The following is a 20,162-nucleotide window of genomic DNA, read 5'->3' as shown; positions in this document are numbered from 1 at the left end:
TTCTAGTGGTAACAAGTAACTGAGAAAGGATGACAGTGTATGTAATATCAGAAAATGTTCAATTTTCTCATTAAATTGGATCAAACTATACTTTAATAATAAGCTTTCAATTTGAAAAATAAACAACTTCATTGATGGTGGGTTGAAATTGAAAGTGTTGAACATATTCAAATACTATAGAGTCAATCTTGAAACACTAAATTTTCAGGCTCTGGAAGGAAAGCAGATCACCTTTAGAAACCAGGGATTACTTTGCCGTTCACCTACCTGGCTTGTTTACTCTAATTCTTGTTCCAGATCTTGTTTATTAAGAAAGCAACATGATTGTTTTTTATTTTGTCTAGTAATGAATTGCATGAAAAATTTTACAAATATTATTCTGGGAGAATCTCCTTCTTAATATCAGAGGAAACTCTTAAAAGTCCAGTCAGAAAGATACAGTTCAGTTGTGTTAGTTGATGTGATACCAGTGAGTCTTGAAGGATGTACAGAGTGAGCTAGATTTCTAAAACCTTGTTTATTACCAGTGTAATCTGTAGACAGTTTTCATAAGCAATTTCAAAACCTACTACAAAACTATAATAATCAAAACTGAGGTAAGGCAGTGGCATAGGTGTGCAACTATAGATCCATGGAAAGTAATTGAAAGTTCAGAAATAAATGCATGTTTTGTTGGCAACTGATTTTCTACAAGAGTGCTAATATAATTCAGTAAGGAAATAGTCTTTCAAGCTAATGACTCTGGGATAACTATATATAGAGAAATATAAAAAAAACATATATATATATATATATATATATATATATATATATATATATATACCCTGCCTTAATACTATATACAAGAATTAATTCAAAATGGAGAAGAGGCCTTAAATTTGTGACATAAAACTGTAAAACCTTAAAATCTAAATGTAACTTCACAGATTTAGATTAACTAACTATTTCTTACATATGATGCCTGTAACATAAACAACATGAGAAAAACAGATCTTAGGGTGTAGCTCAGAGTTAGAGTACTTGGATGGCATGTGTGAGACCCACACATGAAAGAAGAGAAGAGAAGGGAAGGGGAAGGAAGGAGAGGGGAGGGAAGGGAAGGTAAACAATTAAAAGGTAAACTCAAATCATTGTAAAAGTGGACAAATAATTTTAAAACATTTTTATTGTAAAGGTAATATACAAAGGGTTATAGTTGCATAAGTCAGGTAATGAGTATGGACAAGTGATCTTAATAGTCATTTCTCCAAAGAATATACACAAATAGCCAATAAAACCATGAAAATATGTTTAATATTATTAGTCATCAAGTCCAAACTTGAATGAGATATACTTTCAAGGCCACTGGCCATAATAAATAAGATAGACAAAAATTGGTAATAGAATGTAGAGAAACTGGAACCTTCATAAATTGTTGGCTGGAATGTAAAATGGTGCAGTCAGTTTGGAAAATGGGTGTGTAAGTTTCCCAGAAAAGTTAAATGTAGAAATATATGTAATGACTCATTACAGGCAAGTGGAGTACTGTCAGTATGTGCTGTTCCCTGATATGGTAGAGATTACACAAATGTTATAGCTGTACCAAATTATTGAGCTGTATGAAAAAGTTCAATGTAGAACTACCATATAACACAGTATATTACCCAGTAATTTGACCCACGTGGGCTTTAGATGTTTACTTTCAGTTAAACTGGTAAATGGTGTATGATCATCCAGGTGAACTAAGAACATATAATCACACGTGAAAAGTTGCACATAAATGGTCATAAAACCTCAAGTATTCATTAGTCAACAACTAAATAAACAATATGTGGTACAGCCATATAATAGAATTTTATTTAGTCATAAAATGATGTCAAGATAAATACTACATGGATGTGCCTTGAATGTGTTATGCTACATGAAAGAAGCTAGACACAAAAATTATTATATTATTTTATTCTTACGAAATGTCCAGACGATGCAAATCAAGAAACAAAAAGTAGATATGTAGTTAGCAGAGCTAGTAAAGGAAGAAAATTGGGAGTGACAGTTTACAGGTGTAGCAGGTATAGCCATTTCAGGGGCAGAGTCAAGGTATTTGCTATTTACATAATAGTGATGGTTGTAAATATATTGAAAGCTACTAAATTTTTATACTTTAAAAGATCAAACTTTTTTCAATGTAAAAATCTAACCAGTACTTGTGAAACATAAAAATTTACTAATCTCTTTTAAGAGCATTATTATTTGAGTGTTTAGCTCTAGTAACCTGCATGTTTAACCAATATACTTCATTTCCTAAAGGTTAAAGATATGTATACATAGTAATGTATTCAGACTAATGTATCTATGCTTTTGATCATTTTAATCAATTGTATAGCAATTGCAGCAAGGAATTCTTGGAATATAACTTTATGGCTTAATGGGACTTATTAAACAGTATGGGTATTGCCCTTTCTGTGGAAGAGAGGAGTTGGGAAGGAATGAGATAGTACACCCATTTCATTTCTTCGAATTCATTAGTTTGACAAATTCTAGGAAGTAGGTAATAGTCCAAGGTAATGGATTCAGAGAACACAAAACTTGGAAGAAATGTCCCAGGAAATACGTTTTGGTGATTGCTGTGTTTTAGTGTTAATTCTGGGGACATAAAACCGTGGTGTGATGTGTTTAATTTTTTTTTGTGTTCAGATGTTATCATGGGTCTATCAACATAGTCAAACTGACAGAGAACAGATGCATATTTTAACAGCTAAACTTCCTTAGCAATAGTATCTGGCTCAGCCTTTTTCACAGCAGTGAGGCAGCAGGACAAATTATGATTAAAAACAAACATATTTTATGTCATGAAGATTTAGGAGAAGAACAAGGTGAACCTTTTAGAGTTAGCATTTGTGAAACAGAATCAGTGAGGTCTGTGTTTTTAATTACAAAATATTTAGAGCTTATTCAGATGTTTCATCCATATTAGAAAATGACATATGATGACAAATAGTATCCTATAAATATGACGATTAAAATCTCTTGAAAATATAAGACCACTCCTTTGATCAAATTAGCACTTTTTTGTAAAGTATTTATGAATACATTTTTGAAAAAGAGATGTGTGGCTTTTTACTGAATTCTTTATGGTTGATCCCATTTTTTCCTTTGGTTAGTCTATTTCTTTAACTCATTAAAGTCTATAATCAAGCTTAAAATACTTTACACTTAACATGAATAGTATATTTGAATGATTTTGTTATAGATCAACCCAGTTATTTGCTGTAGGACAAATAATTTGCTCAGTTTTGGTTTGAGGGACATGAATGTCTCTAGCTCTTCTCATTACTTCTTTCTTATCTGGAGCTTCAGTCAGTACTGTATGTGGCTCACAGGACTCATCTAGGCCTGCTCTGAAGCAAAGGTATTCTGTTACCACTTTTCTTCCTGTCAAATTATGGATGTTCATTTGTGCTCATGGTATACAAATAGGCAAAGACTGAGTCTTTATCTAACATTTATCTTTTGTAAGCCAGTCATGGCCCTTGATTGTAAAGATCAAACTAATACACAGTTTTGGAAGGAAGCAAATTGTGGTCATCAGATATGATAGACTCTTGTGTGATGTTGAACCATTGGAGTTTTGTATTTTTATTAGTCCAAAGTAATTAAATATCAGTAGTTTCTTATAGTTCAGTGTAATAGCATGCTGAGAATAGTCATAATTTAGAGACAAGATCATAATAACAAGTAACTCCAAATCAACTCCACTCTTTCTAGGCAATAGTGTTCACTGTTTACATAATGAATGAATATTTTTGTGGTCTTGACATAATAATTGTCATATGGCCCCCAAATCCTTTGAAGTTATATATCCTTCGTTAAAATACATGTAAAATTTAGCTGGGTGCCAGTGCCTCACACCTATAATTATAGCTACTCAGGAAGCTATAAAAAATCAGGATCACAGTTCAAAGCTAACTGGGGTAGAAAACTCCGTGAGACTCTATCTCCATATAACCAGCCAAAAGCTAAGCTAGAGCATGGTAGAGTGCTAGCTGTGAGCAAGCTAGCTGAGGGGGAGCTCAAAGCTCTGAGTACTCAGTGCAAGCCCTCATAATAGTGTGTATGTGGGGGGGGGGTAGAAATTATATAGTAGAAAATTATAAATATATATATACTTACTACAAAATAGAGTCATAGTTGTCTTAGTTCTAAGTAGTTTTTTTCCTCACATGCTCAAGTATCCAAAGAAAGGTAACACATTTGTGTGGCTTTTCCTCTTTACAAACAGGACTCTCTGCACTTCAGGAGTTTAGCATACTCCATTGTGCTAAGCAGATATTAGTGAGAAGTCATTGAAACTGTTTTTAGACATATATATCATAGATAGCCAAAAGGAGTGTTGTAGTATCAGTTATAATATTTGCATTAAATGAAATATTAAGAATAAATGCAGACATGGATTATTTATGGATTTTATTCTTGTGTCTTTTATCTTTTTCATTATTTGTACCTTCAAGAGTATGTGAGTTAGGGTTTGGCCTAGTTGAAACAGCACAGTAACTACTGAGCAATAGCAAGGCTCTGAGTTCAAACACCAGTACTTCAAAAACAAAGGGTTAGAGCTGGGTGTCAGTGGCTCAAGTTTATAAACCTAGATACTCAGGAGGCTGAGATCTGAGGATAGAGGTTTGAAGCCAGCCCAGGCACAAAGTCCTCATGGGACTCTTATCTTCAATTAACCATTCAAAAACCAGAAGTGGTACTGTGGCTCAAAGTGATAGAGTGCTAACCTTGAACAAAAAGAGCGTAGGGACAGTGCCCAGGCCCTAAGACTTCAAGCCCTATGACTGTTTAAAATAAGAAATGTACTTATTACCTTACTTAAGTAACTGCAACCCCTTTGTACATCACCTTGACAATAAAAAAAGAAAAAAATTAAAAAGAAGTTATGTGACATAGCATCAAATTTTCTTAACAGTGTTACATATCTGTGATATTATAGGAGGAAGGTAACACATTGTTCAATGCACATAAATGTTTTAGATTAAGTTTCCTTTGGTAGCTAGTTCTACGATGTCATTTATTATATGTAAGCCAAAAAATCTGTATAATATATGTGTATTGCATTGTATTATCAGGATAACTAGACTTTTAAAGGTTAGGCGATTAAAAGTTTGAATACTTATGGGTAATTTCCTTTTAAAGGAATAGAAAAGAGTGTAAAAGTGGATGACTAATTCCAGACATGAAGACAAGAGAGATACTAGTCCTTACAGCAGTTAAGAGTATGCTTCCAAATTGTTTTGAAGTCAGGATTGTCTCTAGAAAATAGCTAATAGCTCACCACCATCTAAGAGACCAGAGTTATTCACTGGAAGGAATATCATTTTATTTGTTCGTTCAAATCATTATTTAATGATGAATATTGAATACTTAATTTATGCTGACATTGAAATAATTGTAAGAAATACTATAATTAATAGACATTGTCTTTGGCCTGGGGTGAACTGCCTAATGAACATATAGATTAATGAATAGATGCAAAAAATTCCTATGATTATTCATTATAATAAATACTATAAAGGGAAGTCCAAGTTTCTTCAAGACTTTTTTAAAAAAGGAAACCTATTTTAGATTAGATTTCAAGAATAGTCTCTCTTGAATAAGTGACATTTAGATCTGAGAGCTGAGGTGAGTAGGTGAAATCTCAGTGATAAGAGATGTATGTGTATCTACATTGAAGCTTTCTGTGAGAGTACCTTTTAAAAAAAAGCCAGTGGGACTCATATTAGTGGCCATATTGTACATGCACGCTTTCATCCCAGCTCAGTGAGAAACCACTGAAGAGCTTTCAGCATGGAATTGCAAGGTGACTATTAATGAATGTGCTGAAAGAGTAGACTAAATAGGCACTACTTCTGAAAGATAGCTGATGGAAGTTTAACTTGTGAACTTGTGTAATTCAAGATAAAAGCTAATTAACTCAAAATGCTTAAGTATTATTGATACATTTCACCCTGTCTAGGATAGTGGTAAACATTACTACACAAAGCCCTGCATCTGTAGTTTGAAGATTGAGAAAGAAGAATAATATCTTTTTGTGTGTGTGTGTGTGTGTGTGTGTGTGTGTGTGTGTGTGTGTGTTTCTTTTTTTTTTTGAGGAATAATACTTTATGAACTTGAGTGGTAATTTGTTGCTCAGTTCTTATGTATGTATGTATTTATCTATTTATTTATTGTCAGTTGTGGGGCTTGAACTCTAGGCCTCAGCGCTGTCACTGAGCTCTTCAGCTCAAGGCTAGTGTTCTACCACTTGAGCCACAGTGCCACTTCTGGTTTTCTGGTGGTTTACTGGAGATAAGAGTTTCACAGCCTTTTCTGCCTGGGCTGGCTTTGAACCATGATCCTTAGATTTTAGCCTCCTGAGTAACTAGGATTATAGGCATGAGCCTCTGCCCCCCAGCTGTTGCTCAGTTCTTTTCTTTTTCTTTTAGCTCCAGTAACTTAGTATATAAACTACAGCAATTACTTGGCTTCACATTTTTGGTGTGTGAATTGAATGTTCAGTTATTTTTCCCTGATAACTAGATTCCATTCAAACTCCTATTTTCAGAGTACAATATATCGTGTCTGTCCACAATATTCTCTGAAAAGGAATCCTTTAGTTACAGTCAGTCATAGAAATGTTCATACAGAAGAGGTCATTCAGCTTAGTCGCCGAAGTTCAATGTCCATCCTGAAAGAAATTAGACAGGAAATTGGATTATACTCAGGAGCACATTAAAAAGAGAGAGAGAGAAGAAAATAAATAACTAATCCCAAGTTTTGGAGGCATGGTTCAGTTGGCTAGGCAATGGGCCAAAGCATCAGGTACTATGTTAAAGTCCTGGTTTCCCACCTAAACAAAAAACAAAAAAGAAAAGAATACATACATTTATTAAAACAAAATTTATTGCTTAGAAAAAATCTTAATGGGCAGAAACAATTTTCTAAATTAAATCTTATATGGATGTTATGTTCAGTGATAGTTAATTACTGAAATAAAATAGTTAACTGCATATATTTTATTGCTTAATTGAAATAATAACTAGAAGTTTATTTACCTTTCACTTTCTGAAAGGGAGGGTAGGAGAGAGAAAGTAATAATTATGGCTACCTGAGAAGAGGCTGTAGGCTTTATTTTCTATGCTGAATGAATAAGTAGAAAAAAATCTATACTCTTAAATTATAGTTACAGTTGTTCCTATTGCTTGAGTGCAAACATTATAAAGCTGTAAAAATCAGACCACTGCCAATTTGTAAATGTAATTAGTATTCAGGGACAATCAATTGCTCAACAGAATATTTTGTTACAGGTGAGAGATTGTGTTTTTTCTGTTGTGTTTTATAAACATTTTTAGTTTTGTGAAATGTTGAGATTGATGTAATTATTACTAGTTTCAAAAACACTACATGATTACGTCTAGTAATGAATGTGGTTTCTGAGAAATTAAAGAATATGTTTTTGCACTCAAGTTTAAGGACATATTTGCAATTCATGAACAAATAATTGATTTTCAAGAGTAGTATTGGGAATTGAACTTAAGTCCCTGGGCTAGGCTGGTCGATACTTAGGTGTCATGCCTCCAAGCCTGTTTTTCACTGATTATTTTTATGACAGGGTCTCAGCTTCCTGACTGGCACACACTATCACCATGTCCTGCTTCCTTTTGTGGAGACAGAGTTATATAGACTTTTCTGCCTGAGATGGCCTAATATAACAACCTTCTTAATCACAGCCTGACTTCCATGTCCTTGAGATGATACGGATGCACCTATGCCATGCATTTGTCCCATTTATGGGTAGAGGGGTGGTTTCTCCAACTTCTGCTTCATCTGGCCTCAAACCACAGCTGTTAAATCCTTAACTTCCCAAGTACCTGGGATTATAGGCATAATCCACCAAAACCTAGCTCTTTTTTTCTTTTTAAACTCAGGGCCTCATGTTTGCTGGGCAGACACTCTAGCACTTGAGCCATATCCTTAGCCCAGTTTTCAAAAGATGGTTAGTAAAGAAATAATATTGATAGACTGTTTTCTCTGAAATCTCTTACCACCAATTTCATAAATTTAATATTCTGCTTTGAATTTTTTCTTATTTAGCTTTCATTATAGCCACCTAGTCTAACTAGTAATCTGTCAAATTTTAATCACATTTAGGGCTACAGATATAGCTCAGTGATGGAATGCTTGTCTAGAATGCATGAGGCCCTGGGTTTAATACCCAAGACTGCAGAAAGAGGAACACACACACACACACACACACACACACACACACACACACACACACACACACACCACTTTAAATCATTCGTTTGTATTTTTATTAAGCTGAATTTATGTCAGTGCATTTTCTGTGAATTTTCAAGTAACCAATTAATTCCTTTCTATCAAAATTGAAATACAACTGTGTACTAGTAGGAATACACATGCCTCACAGACACAAACACTGAAGACATTTTGAAATTTGTCAAAGCTTACATATTTTCAGATGATTCCAGATGATCACTTAACAATTTTTTGTTGACAAATGAGCTGATGGGGCTACATTAAAATACAGCACATTTTCTTGTTCCTGACAACTCTCTTTATTGCATACATTCATTCATCTATCATTAAGCATCAGTTCCAGAAGGTGTCTAGATGCTGAGAATATATCAGTAAAGACTCAGGTTCTGCTTACATACAATGTACAGGACACTACAATAGTTACAAAATTGCACATTGAGTGGAAGTCAGAAAGCCTCCTCAAAGGCATTTGAATCTAAGCTCAGACCTAGAGGACCCTGGGGAGGAGTAGCTAAATGAGGAAGAATGTTGTTCTAAATAGAGAGAACATCATAGAATGTCTGAGAAAATTCCCTGAGAAGGAACTGTTGTATTTTGTTTTGAACGTCTCCATATCCATGCTACCAGTAAGGAAGCTGGGATTGTGGGGGAGTGGGAACTACCAATGAAATTCTCACAGCAGGGTGAATATGCAATCCCCTGTGTATCTATTACTCATTTCTTCATTCTTAAATTCTTTTTTATTCACTGCTTATATATGAACAAATAGTTAATAAAGTAGCTCTATTTTAAAAAAGGAAAATATACACAAAACTAAGGAAGGAGAAGATAGTTTCATTTTTTTCTGGACATATTTTATATTGTATTTGTAAAGTAGTTGGGGATATAAGGGAAAGCTTAGTGAGGAGCGTCATAAGTAAAATGCTTACTATGAAAACCTGTGAAATCCTTTAAAAAAAAGAAAGCTGTTACTTGATTTTCAATGTTACAGTATCGCCCTCTAGTGGACATCTAGAAAAATTTCTCAAACCCAAACTACTTTTGTTGTTCGGGTCCTGGGGCTTGAACTCCGACCTAGGTTCTGTCCCTGAGCCAGCACTCCACCCCTTGAGCCACAGCTCCACTTTTTGATAGTTAATTGGAGATAAAGACTTTGCTGCCTGAGCAAATCCTTAGATCTCAGCCTCCTGAGTAGCTAGGATTTCATTGGCATCCAGCACCACATTCTTACATACTGATTATCCATGGAATTTCACTGTTTAGCCAGTCTAAAAGAATTAGTGGTTTGTTTGTTTTGATGTTGACAGTAGGACATGAACTCGGGATCTGGTACTCTTGCTCAGCTTGTTTGCTTATCACTAGTACTTTACCTTGATTAATACCTCCAGCCATTTACACTTTGTGTCTTACTTTTTCCTGGACGAACCTAGACTGTTGTTCTATTTATGCCTCATGTGTAGATGGGATGACAGGTCCATGCTACCACAACCAGCTTTTTTACTTGAACTGGCCTAAATTCAATCCTCCTAAGTAGCTAGAATTATAGGCATGTTACCACACCCAGTCTAAAGTCTACACTTAAAAGGACCTAGTACTTGCCTCTTTATATTTATGTGGTTACAGAGGGACACAGCAATTAAATTCAGGATCACACCCTTCACCAGAAAAAGGATAGTAGTAAGGGGCATTTGACAACATGTAGAATTAATTCCTACTTACATAAGATGCTTACATTTGGTAGAACGAAGTAAAAGGTATGTAGGAAATTTTAAAACTGTTTCAACAGGTTTTTTTCCTAAATCTAAAATGATTTCAAGATTACATTTTAATTTTTTTTTTAAATTTTAGTTTTATCTTTAAGTAGTTGAACAAAGGAGTTGCTATTCAACGAAGTAGTATATAAGCTCAGTGCTACCTCTTTCATTCTCGCCATCTCTGCCATCCCCACCTCTTACCTCAGTTTTCTTAACTTTATAAAATATGCATTGAGTTTTATGATTGTATTTCCCTCATCTTCCTCTCTTCCCCTTGGTTTTACTTTCCTCTTTTTGAATACCCAGTTTCTGATGTTCATTTTGTTGGGCTGTGAGTTCACTATCTAAAAATTTATATCATTTGAATTCTCCATTGAATTGACTGTATTTTGGTTAATGCTTGTGGATAATACTTTGACATGGGTTTTTTTCCCAAGGCTTTCTGTTGCTTTGCAAATGATGTAATAACATTCTTTCTAACTGATGAGTAAAATTCCATTGTGTGTGTGTGTGTGTGTGTGTGTGTGTGTGTGTGTGTGTGTGTGTGTGTATACATATATACATTTTCTTGATCCATTTGTCTATTAAGGGGCATCTGGTCTGATTCTATACCTTGGCCATGGTGAATAGAGGCCTAATTCTTTGAAGCTTTAGTTTCTGAAGCTCTCTATATAATAGAGAGCATCAGAAACTAAAGCTTCAAAGAATCAACAACCCAATTAATAGATGGGCAAAAGACCTAAATAGATGTCTTAGAAGAAATAAAAATATCCAACCAGACATATGAAGAAATGCTCAACATCATTGGCCATAAGGGAAATGCAAATGAAAACATCATCCAAAATACAAACAATAACAGATACTGGTGGAGATATGGGCAAAAAGGAACCCCCTAACATATTCTTGGTAGGAATGTAAAACTAGTTCAACCATTCTGGAAAGCAGTACAGAGCGTCCTCAAAAAATGAAGCATGGAACTACCCTATGATTCAGCAATCCTACAAAAGACTACAAATTAGGATATAGTAAGGCCACCTTTGCAGCCATGTTCAAAATTAAGGCTTTTAAAAAAAAGTCAGCCATATTGTTTTGTTCCTTGTGAGTCAGAAATTTGGCAAAGTCTTAGTTGTATAACTTATCTTTGATCGATGTGGCATCAGCTAGACTACCCAACTCACCTCCAAGGTGCCTTAGCTCCCATATCCAGTACCTGGATAACCCTAGATCTTTTTCTCTATGGGTTGACATCCTCTGGCCCTCTGAGGCCTGTTGTTGTCTGGCTTCTTAGAACATGAAGGTATAAGGATTGTTTTTTACATACTAGCTGGCTTTCAAGAATGAACATTCTAAAGATGGGACATGAAAGCTGTCAGTCTCTCCGTGCCTGCCCAGAAAACAGCATAGTGATACTTCCTCTATATACAAAAGTTGTTGAGTGGACTGATTGGAAAAAAGTGCTAAAAATGGAAGGCAATAAGTAATAGGAATCTAATAATAAATGCTGACATTTATCAAATGGATGCTAACTGCACGCTTCTTTTATGGTACTAAGGATTTAACTTGGGGCCTCATGCTTGCTAGGCAAGTGCTCCAACCATACCTCTCCCCTCTTTTGCAGTGATTATTTTCAAAGGTCTTGTTTTATGCCTGGAATGGCTTTAGCTGTTTTACTTGTGCTTACCATGACCCTGGAATAACAGGCACATGCCACTGTATCCAGCCATTTTGGTAAAAAGCCTCATGAACTTCTTTAAACCCTGGCCTGCCTCAAATTGTGAGCCCCCAATCTCCATCTCTCAAGTAGCTAGGATTATACCTAGAGCCTCTAAACCTCATTTGGTATATTTTCCATATGCTGTCTCATTTGGCCATACTTCTTTCTGGGGTAGTATGTCATATTTTACATGGGTGAAAGTGCTAACACACCACTTCCTCTGTCTTCATGTATCCTGCTTCATCTATTGTGGCCACTTTGGATTTTTTCACTTCTTACAGCCTTGGTATGTTTTTCCTTTCACATACTATTCATTTCCCTTTTATTTTGCTTTCTAAAGACCCAAGTACTGATACACATTTAGCACTTCTTTTTTTATTATTTTTTTATTTTGTCGGTCGTGGGGCCTGAACTCTGGGACTGGGCTGAGCCACAGCACCGCTTCTGTTTTTTCTCTGCTTATGTGGTGCTGAGGAATTGAACCCAAGGCCTCGTGAATGCAAGACAAGCACTCTACCACTGAGCCACCTTCCCGGTCCCGATTTGGCACTTCTTGATGGTACCTTTTCAGCAGTTGTTCTAGGTGCTGTCAGCATAGTTTTTGACAGCTTCTCACATAATCTGTCAGCTCTCTGAACTCTTGATTGCCTACTCATCAGAGCTAAAATGTTCAGTGTGACTACTGTCATCCTTTATTTTATGCAGGATGACGGGGGCTCAGTTCTTGGCCTACTCAGGAATATTATGATCTCAACTTTGGAGCAATTATTCAATTGAGGGCAATTATCTGTAGGTGTTCTTTAAGGCAAAGATGTTGCCGGAATGTGACTAAATTCTGAAACAGCAGCATCCAAATCAGTTAAAGAACTACTTTATGCACATAGAGCTAATCTCAATCTATTGTCATTGGAGGGAGGTGGTGATCTTTTTCTACAGCATATTGAATTGTTATTGCTTCCTATCCTACAAGGCATCAGCTATTTTTTTTCATGTTTGTTTTCAATATGGAGACAAATAATAGAATTTGGTTTTAGTCAAAGCTTCCTATGCGTTACCATTCTACTTTGCCCTGAAAATGTACTTGCCTCTAAATAGAAAGAATCCTTTTCATCCTCTAGGAATTAGAGAACACATTAAATACTATTTAAATAATTCATTTATTCATTTTCTATTACTAAAAGAAATACCTGACCGATCAACAGCTTATAAACATAAAAGGTTTATTTTGGCTGGAAGGGTTAGTGGTTTTAGTCTTCGACTGATTCACCTATTGCTTTGGACCTATTACAGTTGGCAGCATATCATAGTAGGGATGTACTGGGAAGAACATGGCACACTTCATATCTGGCAAGTGAAAGAAAGCAAGAGGGCAAGAAGATAGTAGCCTATAGTTCTCTCCAGAGAAATGCCCCTAGTGTCCTGAAGAGCTCCCACTAGGCCGCACCTCTTAAATGCTTCATTGGTATTAGTTCTTGGGGAGCAGGCCTCTATCACATGAACCTTTGGGTCTTTTAAGGTCCAAATTATGGCATTTACTTAGGCATTGGACCATTCTCTTTAACTTGGTGGTTTAGAGTATAGAGTATTTAAATCTGTACTTATGAACCATGTTGCTTTAGAAAATTCTCCCTGAGAATGTTTTTCTTTTTCTTTCTTAGATAAGGTCTTGATATTTTAGTCCAGACTAGCCTTGAACTCACAATCCTTCAAGTGCTCTATTATGTCTGGCTCATTTCTATAAATTTTAATTACTATTTTATGAAATGGAATTTTATGGTTCTTGTGGGGTAATATAAAAAACTCATAACTTGTCACAAAGAAAATATCTCATGAACATTTGATCTTATTTATTCTGCCTTATTATTATACTCTGGGCTTGGGTACTGTCTCTGCACTCTTCAGCTCAAGGCAAATGCTTTACTACTTGAGCCACAGTGCCACTTCTGGTTTTCTGGTGGTTTATTGGAGATAACAGTCTCATGGACTTTTCTGCCTGGGCTGGCTATGACCCACAATCGTCAGATCTCAACCTCCTGAGTAGCTAGGATTACAGGCGCTCAGCTCCTGGAAGGTTTTTGTTGTTGTTGTTGTTGTTGTTGTCAATTGTAGGGCTTGATCTCAGGGCCTGGGTGCTGTCCCTGAGCCTCTTTGTACTCAAGGTGAGTGGTCTACCACTTAAGCCACACTGCCACTTCTGAGATTTGAGTGATTTATCTGCGAAAAGGGTCACTTTTCTGCCTAGGTGACTTCAAACTGTGATCCTCAGATCTTAGCTTCCTGAGTATCAGCTAGGATTATAGGCATGAGCCACAGGCACCTGGGTGTAAGGGAAGTTTTTATAATATAACCTCTAATTATATTTTAAATAAAAGTTTTATCAGATATGTTAGTTATAAATATTCATTTCTTTGGGAATCACAATGCATTAACTTAATGTAATTAAAATATAGATAGATTTATTTGGCACTTGTGGTTCATGCTACCCAGGACACTTAAGTAATGGAGAATTGTAGTTTGAAGCTAGCCCTAGAAGAAACTCTACATGAATCATCTCCAAAAAGTTAGACTGGGGGTATGGCTTATGTTGGTAGAGCACCAGTTGAGCAAAGCCCTGAGTTCAAGCCCCCTAATATTGGCCAAAAAATTAATGAAGATAGATTTGTGGATAGAGTAACAATTTTTCACTGATTTCCAACAGTTTAGAGGTTTGAAAATATTTTTCTACTTAAGTAGACACCAAACACTCCATTCTACTTATTTAAGGTTATGTGAAGGCTTTATTTTCCCCCAAAGCTGAGTTATAATAATTGAATAAAAGAAGTTTTTAATAAGTTGGTGCTATTGGCTCACTCATTTTATCCTAACTACTTAGGAGATGGGAGATAAGGATTATGTGGTTCAAAGCCAGCCCAAGCCAAATGTTTACAATGTTCTATATCAAGAAAAAAGCCAGGTATAGTGGTATGTGCTTGTCCTCGTGGCTATGGCAGAAAGCATAAAATAGATGGATTAGAAAAACAAGAACCAGATACATGGTGATTTTAGTCCTGGTGGCAGTCTAGTAGTAGTGATATAGTGTGGATAGAGCAGGGAACAGGGTCTTTTTCATCTTATCCCACACTTTAAGCAACTAGGCAAAAGCCAATGGGTGAGAATCCAGACTCAGACTAGGAAAACAAAGTTTGCTTAATTGTAACACAACTTTTTCTTAAACTAAAATAATCATACTTATTTTTCTAATTGGTGATTATGATAATAACATGTCTAGAATCATCAGTTGATATGGTAATGGAAACTAAGTCAATCTGTTTTTGTTGTCTATCCTGATTGTACTTTCTGTTGCTTTGGTTTCCTAAAGAATTAGCTGACCAAAACCAAAGTGTTTGGCTTATATTTCTACCAATCGATATTTTTATTGTTCATCTATCTTGCCATGTTTGGTAGTTGAATGTAAAAATTCCCATTAGCAAGCCATACAGGAATGCTTATTAAGTTTCTAGTCCTAATCATCACCTTTGATCATATATGCAGAAATCTAAAGTTCTTTGCAGAAGTACATTTGGTATAGCTCTATGTTCAGTAGGCAGATAGATTATGTTTATGACAAAGATGAAGGGTGACACATTCAATAGATCATACACCTATGCATAATGTCAACTCAGACTTGAAAGATATTCTCATGGATAATGATTTGCATTATCAAGGAAACAGCCTACTCCATGGCAACCTTATTTTTCATTCTGTTGTCTTGTATGTGTGAAATTCCGTATCTTTTTAATTTAATAGCTCAGCATCTCTTCAGAGTCACTGAGCTGAACCTAGACTTCAAACATCAGTTCCAGTATGGCTTCACCAGAATGGTTCTGGTTTTCAGAAAAGAAAAGAAAAACAAAGCCTGACCAATAGTTCCTAATTGCTGCCTATAGTTTTGCACTAAAACAAGCAGTAAAACATGAAGAACAGTAGTGTAAATCCTGTGGGATACTTAAAATTCTACCTACTTGTTACGAACTCCATCTTGCTTTGTTTCGTCTGCCACTGCAGTTAAACTGCATAATCCGGCTGTCCAGAATACCTTTACATTTCTAAATTATTTTGTTATTTAACAAATAACTTAACTTTTACAGGTCACAGACACAGGGAAATAACTCAAAACTAAACACAGGAAAGCAAAGCCATTGTAAATGACAGTAGCTTCGTGTGAATGTTAATTAAATAGCATCTAAAATTTTCAGTAAGTACTTCTGAGAAGGAAAGTACCTTTTTTAAAAAAATCTTGTAGTTGATGGATGCCGGTCCTAGCTACTGAGGAGGCTGAGATCTGAGGATCGCAGTTCAAAGCCAGCCCGGGCAGGAAGGTCCGTGAATCTCCAACAAACACTCAGAAAACGAGAAGTGGCATTGTAGCTCAAGTGGTAGAGCGCTTGCTGAAGAGCTGAGGGACAGTGCTCAGGCCCAGAGTTCAAGCCCCATAACTAACCAAAAAAAAAAAAAAAAATCTCATGGTTTACTTCATAGTGTATGTAAAGATGAAAGGATTTAGGAATTTTATTAAAGATATATAGAGATAGATATGGCTGTTGATTTTCACTCTTTTTGTGTTTCAGGGTTTGAACATAATCTTTCATGTAGCCTTGGCTCTTCTAAAGGTAAGTAAGTTTGTCCTTTGACTACCTTACTTCTTTGTCCTTAGAACTAGAGTAGTTCAGTATATAACCTTTGACTCATTCTAGGTTAGTAAATATAGAAGAAGAGGACTTCTCTGAGAAAACCTAAAGCTCTCTGTCCAGTTCTTTTTTTATTGCTGTTTATTTGAAAGTTGTTTATTACTCTTAAAAATCCATAATTTTGCTATTATGGTACTTCTTCCCATAACATGTCATATGCTTTCATTTTTACTGTAGTTGGATATTAGAGGAAACATTAAAATCTGCTTTCTGTTTAAATGAAGCCAAATTGATTTCTTTTTTCTTTTTTTATTATTATTAATAAATTTTTCAATTGTGAAAATACTGTACAGAGGGGTTACAATTACATGAGCAAGGTAATGAGTAGAGTACATTTCTTATCAAGCATTGTTGTCTCCTCCTTTGTTTCCCCGTACCATCCCCTTCCCCGCCCCACTCCACCAAAGTTGTAAAGTTCATTGTTCGACATAGCATCTGGTACCTTTCATTGTTGTAATGAAAGGTCCACCTGTATCCCTATTTAAACAATTTGTTTTTTCCCTTCCCCTCCCCAAATTATACCAACATCAAATACTGTGAAAACAAGGGTTATACCGGGGGGGGGGGGGAGGGGGGGAGGGATATACAAAGCAGCAAAAAAATCACCTTATATATGCCGCGGACCCGGTTCTGTCGGGACGACGGAGGATACCTAGGGGAGGAACCTGGAATAGGACGGGGAGATGGCAAACAGACAACTCACACACATTAGGAGTGGATGCTGAGTGCTGAGTGCTGAGTGCGGATTTAATGCAGAGGATAACAAACTTTTATAGCAAAAAGTCTCCATAAGAAAGGGCAAAAGGTTACATAATCTTGCTGCAGGGCTTCATTCTTGGGCAGTCACCAGCTGGTCGCCTGAAAGGGCAAAAGGTTACACAACCTTGCTGCAGGGCTTCATCCTTGGGTGGTCACCAACTGGTCGCCTGATAGGCACTTGTTTCCGACTTTACCTCTATTTTTAAGAAATACAATTGGTTTAGATGATTGTCACCAATTAACCACTACTTTTTTCTATAGAGGCCTTAACTGTCCCATTAAGATCTTTCCTGTTTCTTCTTTAATAGTAAGTACCAAGGAGACTTAGATTTAGCAAGTCTCTTAGTAAATGAGGAAGTTCTTTCTCCTAAGTAGTTATCTCAGCAATTGCCATACATTCTTTCTGTTCTAGCCGCGCCTACAACTTTTTGTAAATTTCTTACAATTCCTTCTGCTGGAGTGACTTTGTGAAACCCCCAATACTTTTATATTTACTTATAACTTGTCTACTAGCCTCCATAAGAGGGGTTTCAGGGTAGCACTTAACTCTGGTGAGTTAGTCATATTTTTAAGACACTCATCAGATATTGGAGTCGTCAACACTCTTAAGAAAGAGCTTTGAATAAGGGAACGTTGACAATGAGTAAGTACAATGAGCAGTAGAAACAGTAAAAGATTAATAGGCACTCTTATGAGGAAAAGATAGGCAGAAACACATCTTTTCCAGGGGTTTTGCCAGCCTTTTCCCAGGAGTAGGCCTCTTAGAAGCCCTATTCTCCGAGGTAGACTTCGGTGAAGTCCCAAAACGTGGAGATAGGTTTCTGTAAAGCCCCATTCTCTGAGGTAGACTTCGGTGAAGTCCCAAAACTCAGAGATAGGTCTCCAGGCCCCTATCATGGTCTGATAGATGGTTTCCCATGCTAAGCAGACTCTACTGGGGTCGGCGTGGCATATATATATGTTAGAAACAATTGCAAGAAAGAAAAACCATTTGAGTCCTTATCTTGGGGTTCATTTTGCCTAACATCAACTTATCTGACCGTTTCTGCTTGTCTCAGACATATATAGTTATTGCAAATAAGGGAAACCATAGGATCTATGTTTCTTTGGGCCTGGCTTACTTCACTTAATATAACTTTTTCCAAGTCTTTCCATTTCCTAACAAATGGGGCAATCTCATTCTTTCTGATGGAGGCATAGAATTCCATTGTGTGTGTGTGTGTGTGTGTGTGTGTGTGTGTGTGTGTGTGTGTATAAAACATTTTCTTAATCCATTCATCTATTGAGGGGGCCTCTGGGTTGGTTCCATATCTTAGCTATGGTAAATAATGCTGCAGTAAACATGGTTGTGCTAGTAGCTTTAGTATGGTCTTGTTTGTGATCATTTGGATAAATGCCCAAAAGTGGGATTGCTGGGTCATAGGGGAGCTCTATGTGGAGTCTTTTGAGGAACCTCCATACTACTTTCCAAAGTGGTTGAACAAGTTTGCGCATTGTTGGTGGGAGTGTAAACTTGTTCAGCCAAATTGTTTTCTTAAAATGCTTTTTACCATAGTTGCATCCCTAGACATACCTAAACATAAACTTTCATTATTTAAAAAGCTTTTAAAGCCTTCTAAAGACTAAAGAACTCGCTACACATTTCAGTTTGCACTTCTTTCTCTGATGTCTAGAAATTTATGATACAATTTATGATACAATTCAATTATAATTACCTTGTTGGATTTTATATCAACATATCAATACAGCTTTCACAATGTGGCAACAGTAATACATTTGCTACTGGGCTACTGAAATTACCCAGTTAAAGATGACTTTCTGCTATTGGCCATTATAATTGCCTTGTTTATAAAATGACACAGCCTTGTCTTTCCTCAGTAAACATAGTGGTCAGACAGATTTAGTTCTAATTTCAGCTCTACTGCATGATATTAGATAAATTGCTCAGTGTTCAGAATATAAGTTTGAGACAATAATAAATATTAATTTATTACTATAAATTAAAATTGCTATAATAAGTAAGCTAATACATAAAAGTTCTTAATGTAGTATCTTGAAAATGTTACTGACTAATAATTGTTAGCTGTCATTATTATATTTACTCTTGGCAATCATGAAGTAACTCAGAATGTGTTCTTAGATTGTTCATCATTCTCTAGAATATCTGAGCTATCTTGGGTGGGCCTCTTGATGCCTTTGGCGCACCTTAATACTTAACTATAGATACATTTAAATATACCTGATTCTCAGAAGATTCCTCTGAAGCTCAAAAAATAGGGTACTACTGTTCCTCATTACTGGTTACAAAGTTAAATTATTATATCATTTTGTGTTTATATATGAGCAGATGTTAAGCCAAAGCTATTTGTAGAAGTCAGGAAAATATTTGTAAACAATTTAAATAAAATAACACAAACATTTGCTTATATGTCTTAAGCCATGAATCTTGACCATGAATTTATTCTCTTGTTATTGAAAAACTTCAAAACCAAAACAATTTCTAATATGTCCTCTCAGCAGGGGTAGGGTAACAGTTTTATTATTATTATTATTGTGTAATTTTGTAAGACTGTACTGCTTTTATATAAGTTAGACTAAAAGTAATATAAAATCATAAAAGTAATATAAAATCATGAGTAAGGAAGTCCAACAAAGTTCTTATTTTTTCTATCATGTTCAATTTTCTTTTTGACTCTCAGATATTAAATCTTTTCCAAAATATCTCTGGTAGCTCATGTATTCTCAACAAATGCTTAGTCTGTCTTTGGCTAATTCAAGACAGTCTCTCTGGATATCAAGTTCAAGTCTTTACTTTGTGTCAGCTTAATACTGAACATTTTGCTTATCTTCTTAATTGACATAGTGACTTCTTTTGTCTTATTATCATTTACTTATTAGTGTTTTAAGCTT

General features: G+C 35.7%; 1 protein-coding gene across 4 annotated transcripts in view; it reads left to right on the top strand.

The window, feature by feature from the left end:
- Rabgap1l (RAB GTPase activating protein 1 like) overlaps positions 1 to 20,162 on the top strand; it is a 460,833-nt gene that overhangs the window by 294,445 nt on the left and 146,226 nt on the right. For all 4 annotated transcript variants that reach the window (XM_070034430.1, XM_070034428.1, XM_070034429.1 and 1 more), the window contains one exon: positions 16,374 to 16,415. In XM_070034430.1, the coding sequence (XP_069890531.1) occupies positions 16,374 to 16,415 (42 nt within the window). The remainder of the gene's footprint in view (positions 1 to 16,373; positions 16,416 to 20,162) is intronic.

This window comes from Dipodomys merriami, unplaced genomic scaffold (genome assembly GCF_024711535.1).
Source record: "Dipodomys merriami isolate MVZ:Mamm:240054 unplaced genomic scaffold, mDipMer1.0.p SCAF_24, whole genome shotgun sequence".
Taxonomy (NCBI): domain Eukaryota; kingdom Metazoa; phylum Chordata; class Mammalia; order Rodentia; family Heteromyidae; genus Dipodomys; species Dipodomys merriami.
Note: the sequence above shows the minus strand (reverse complement) of the source record. Positions and strands in the feature narration are given on the sequence as shown.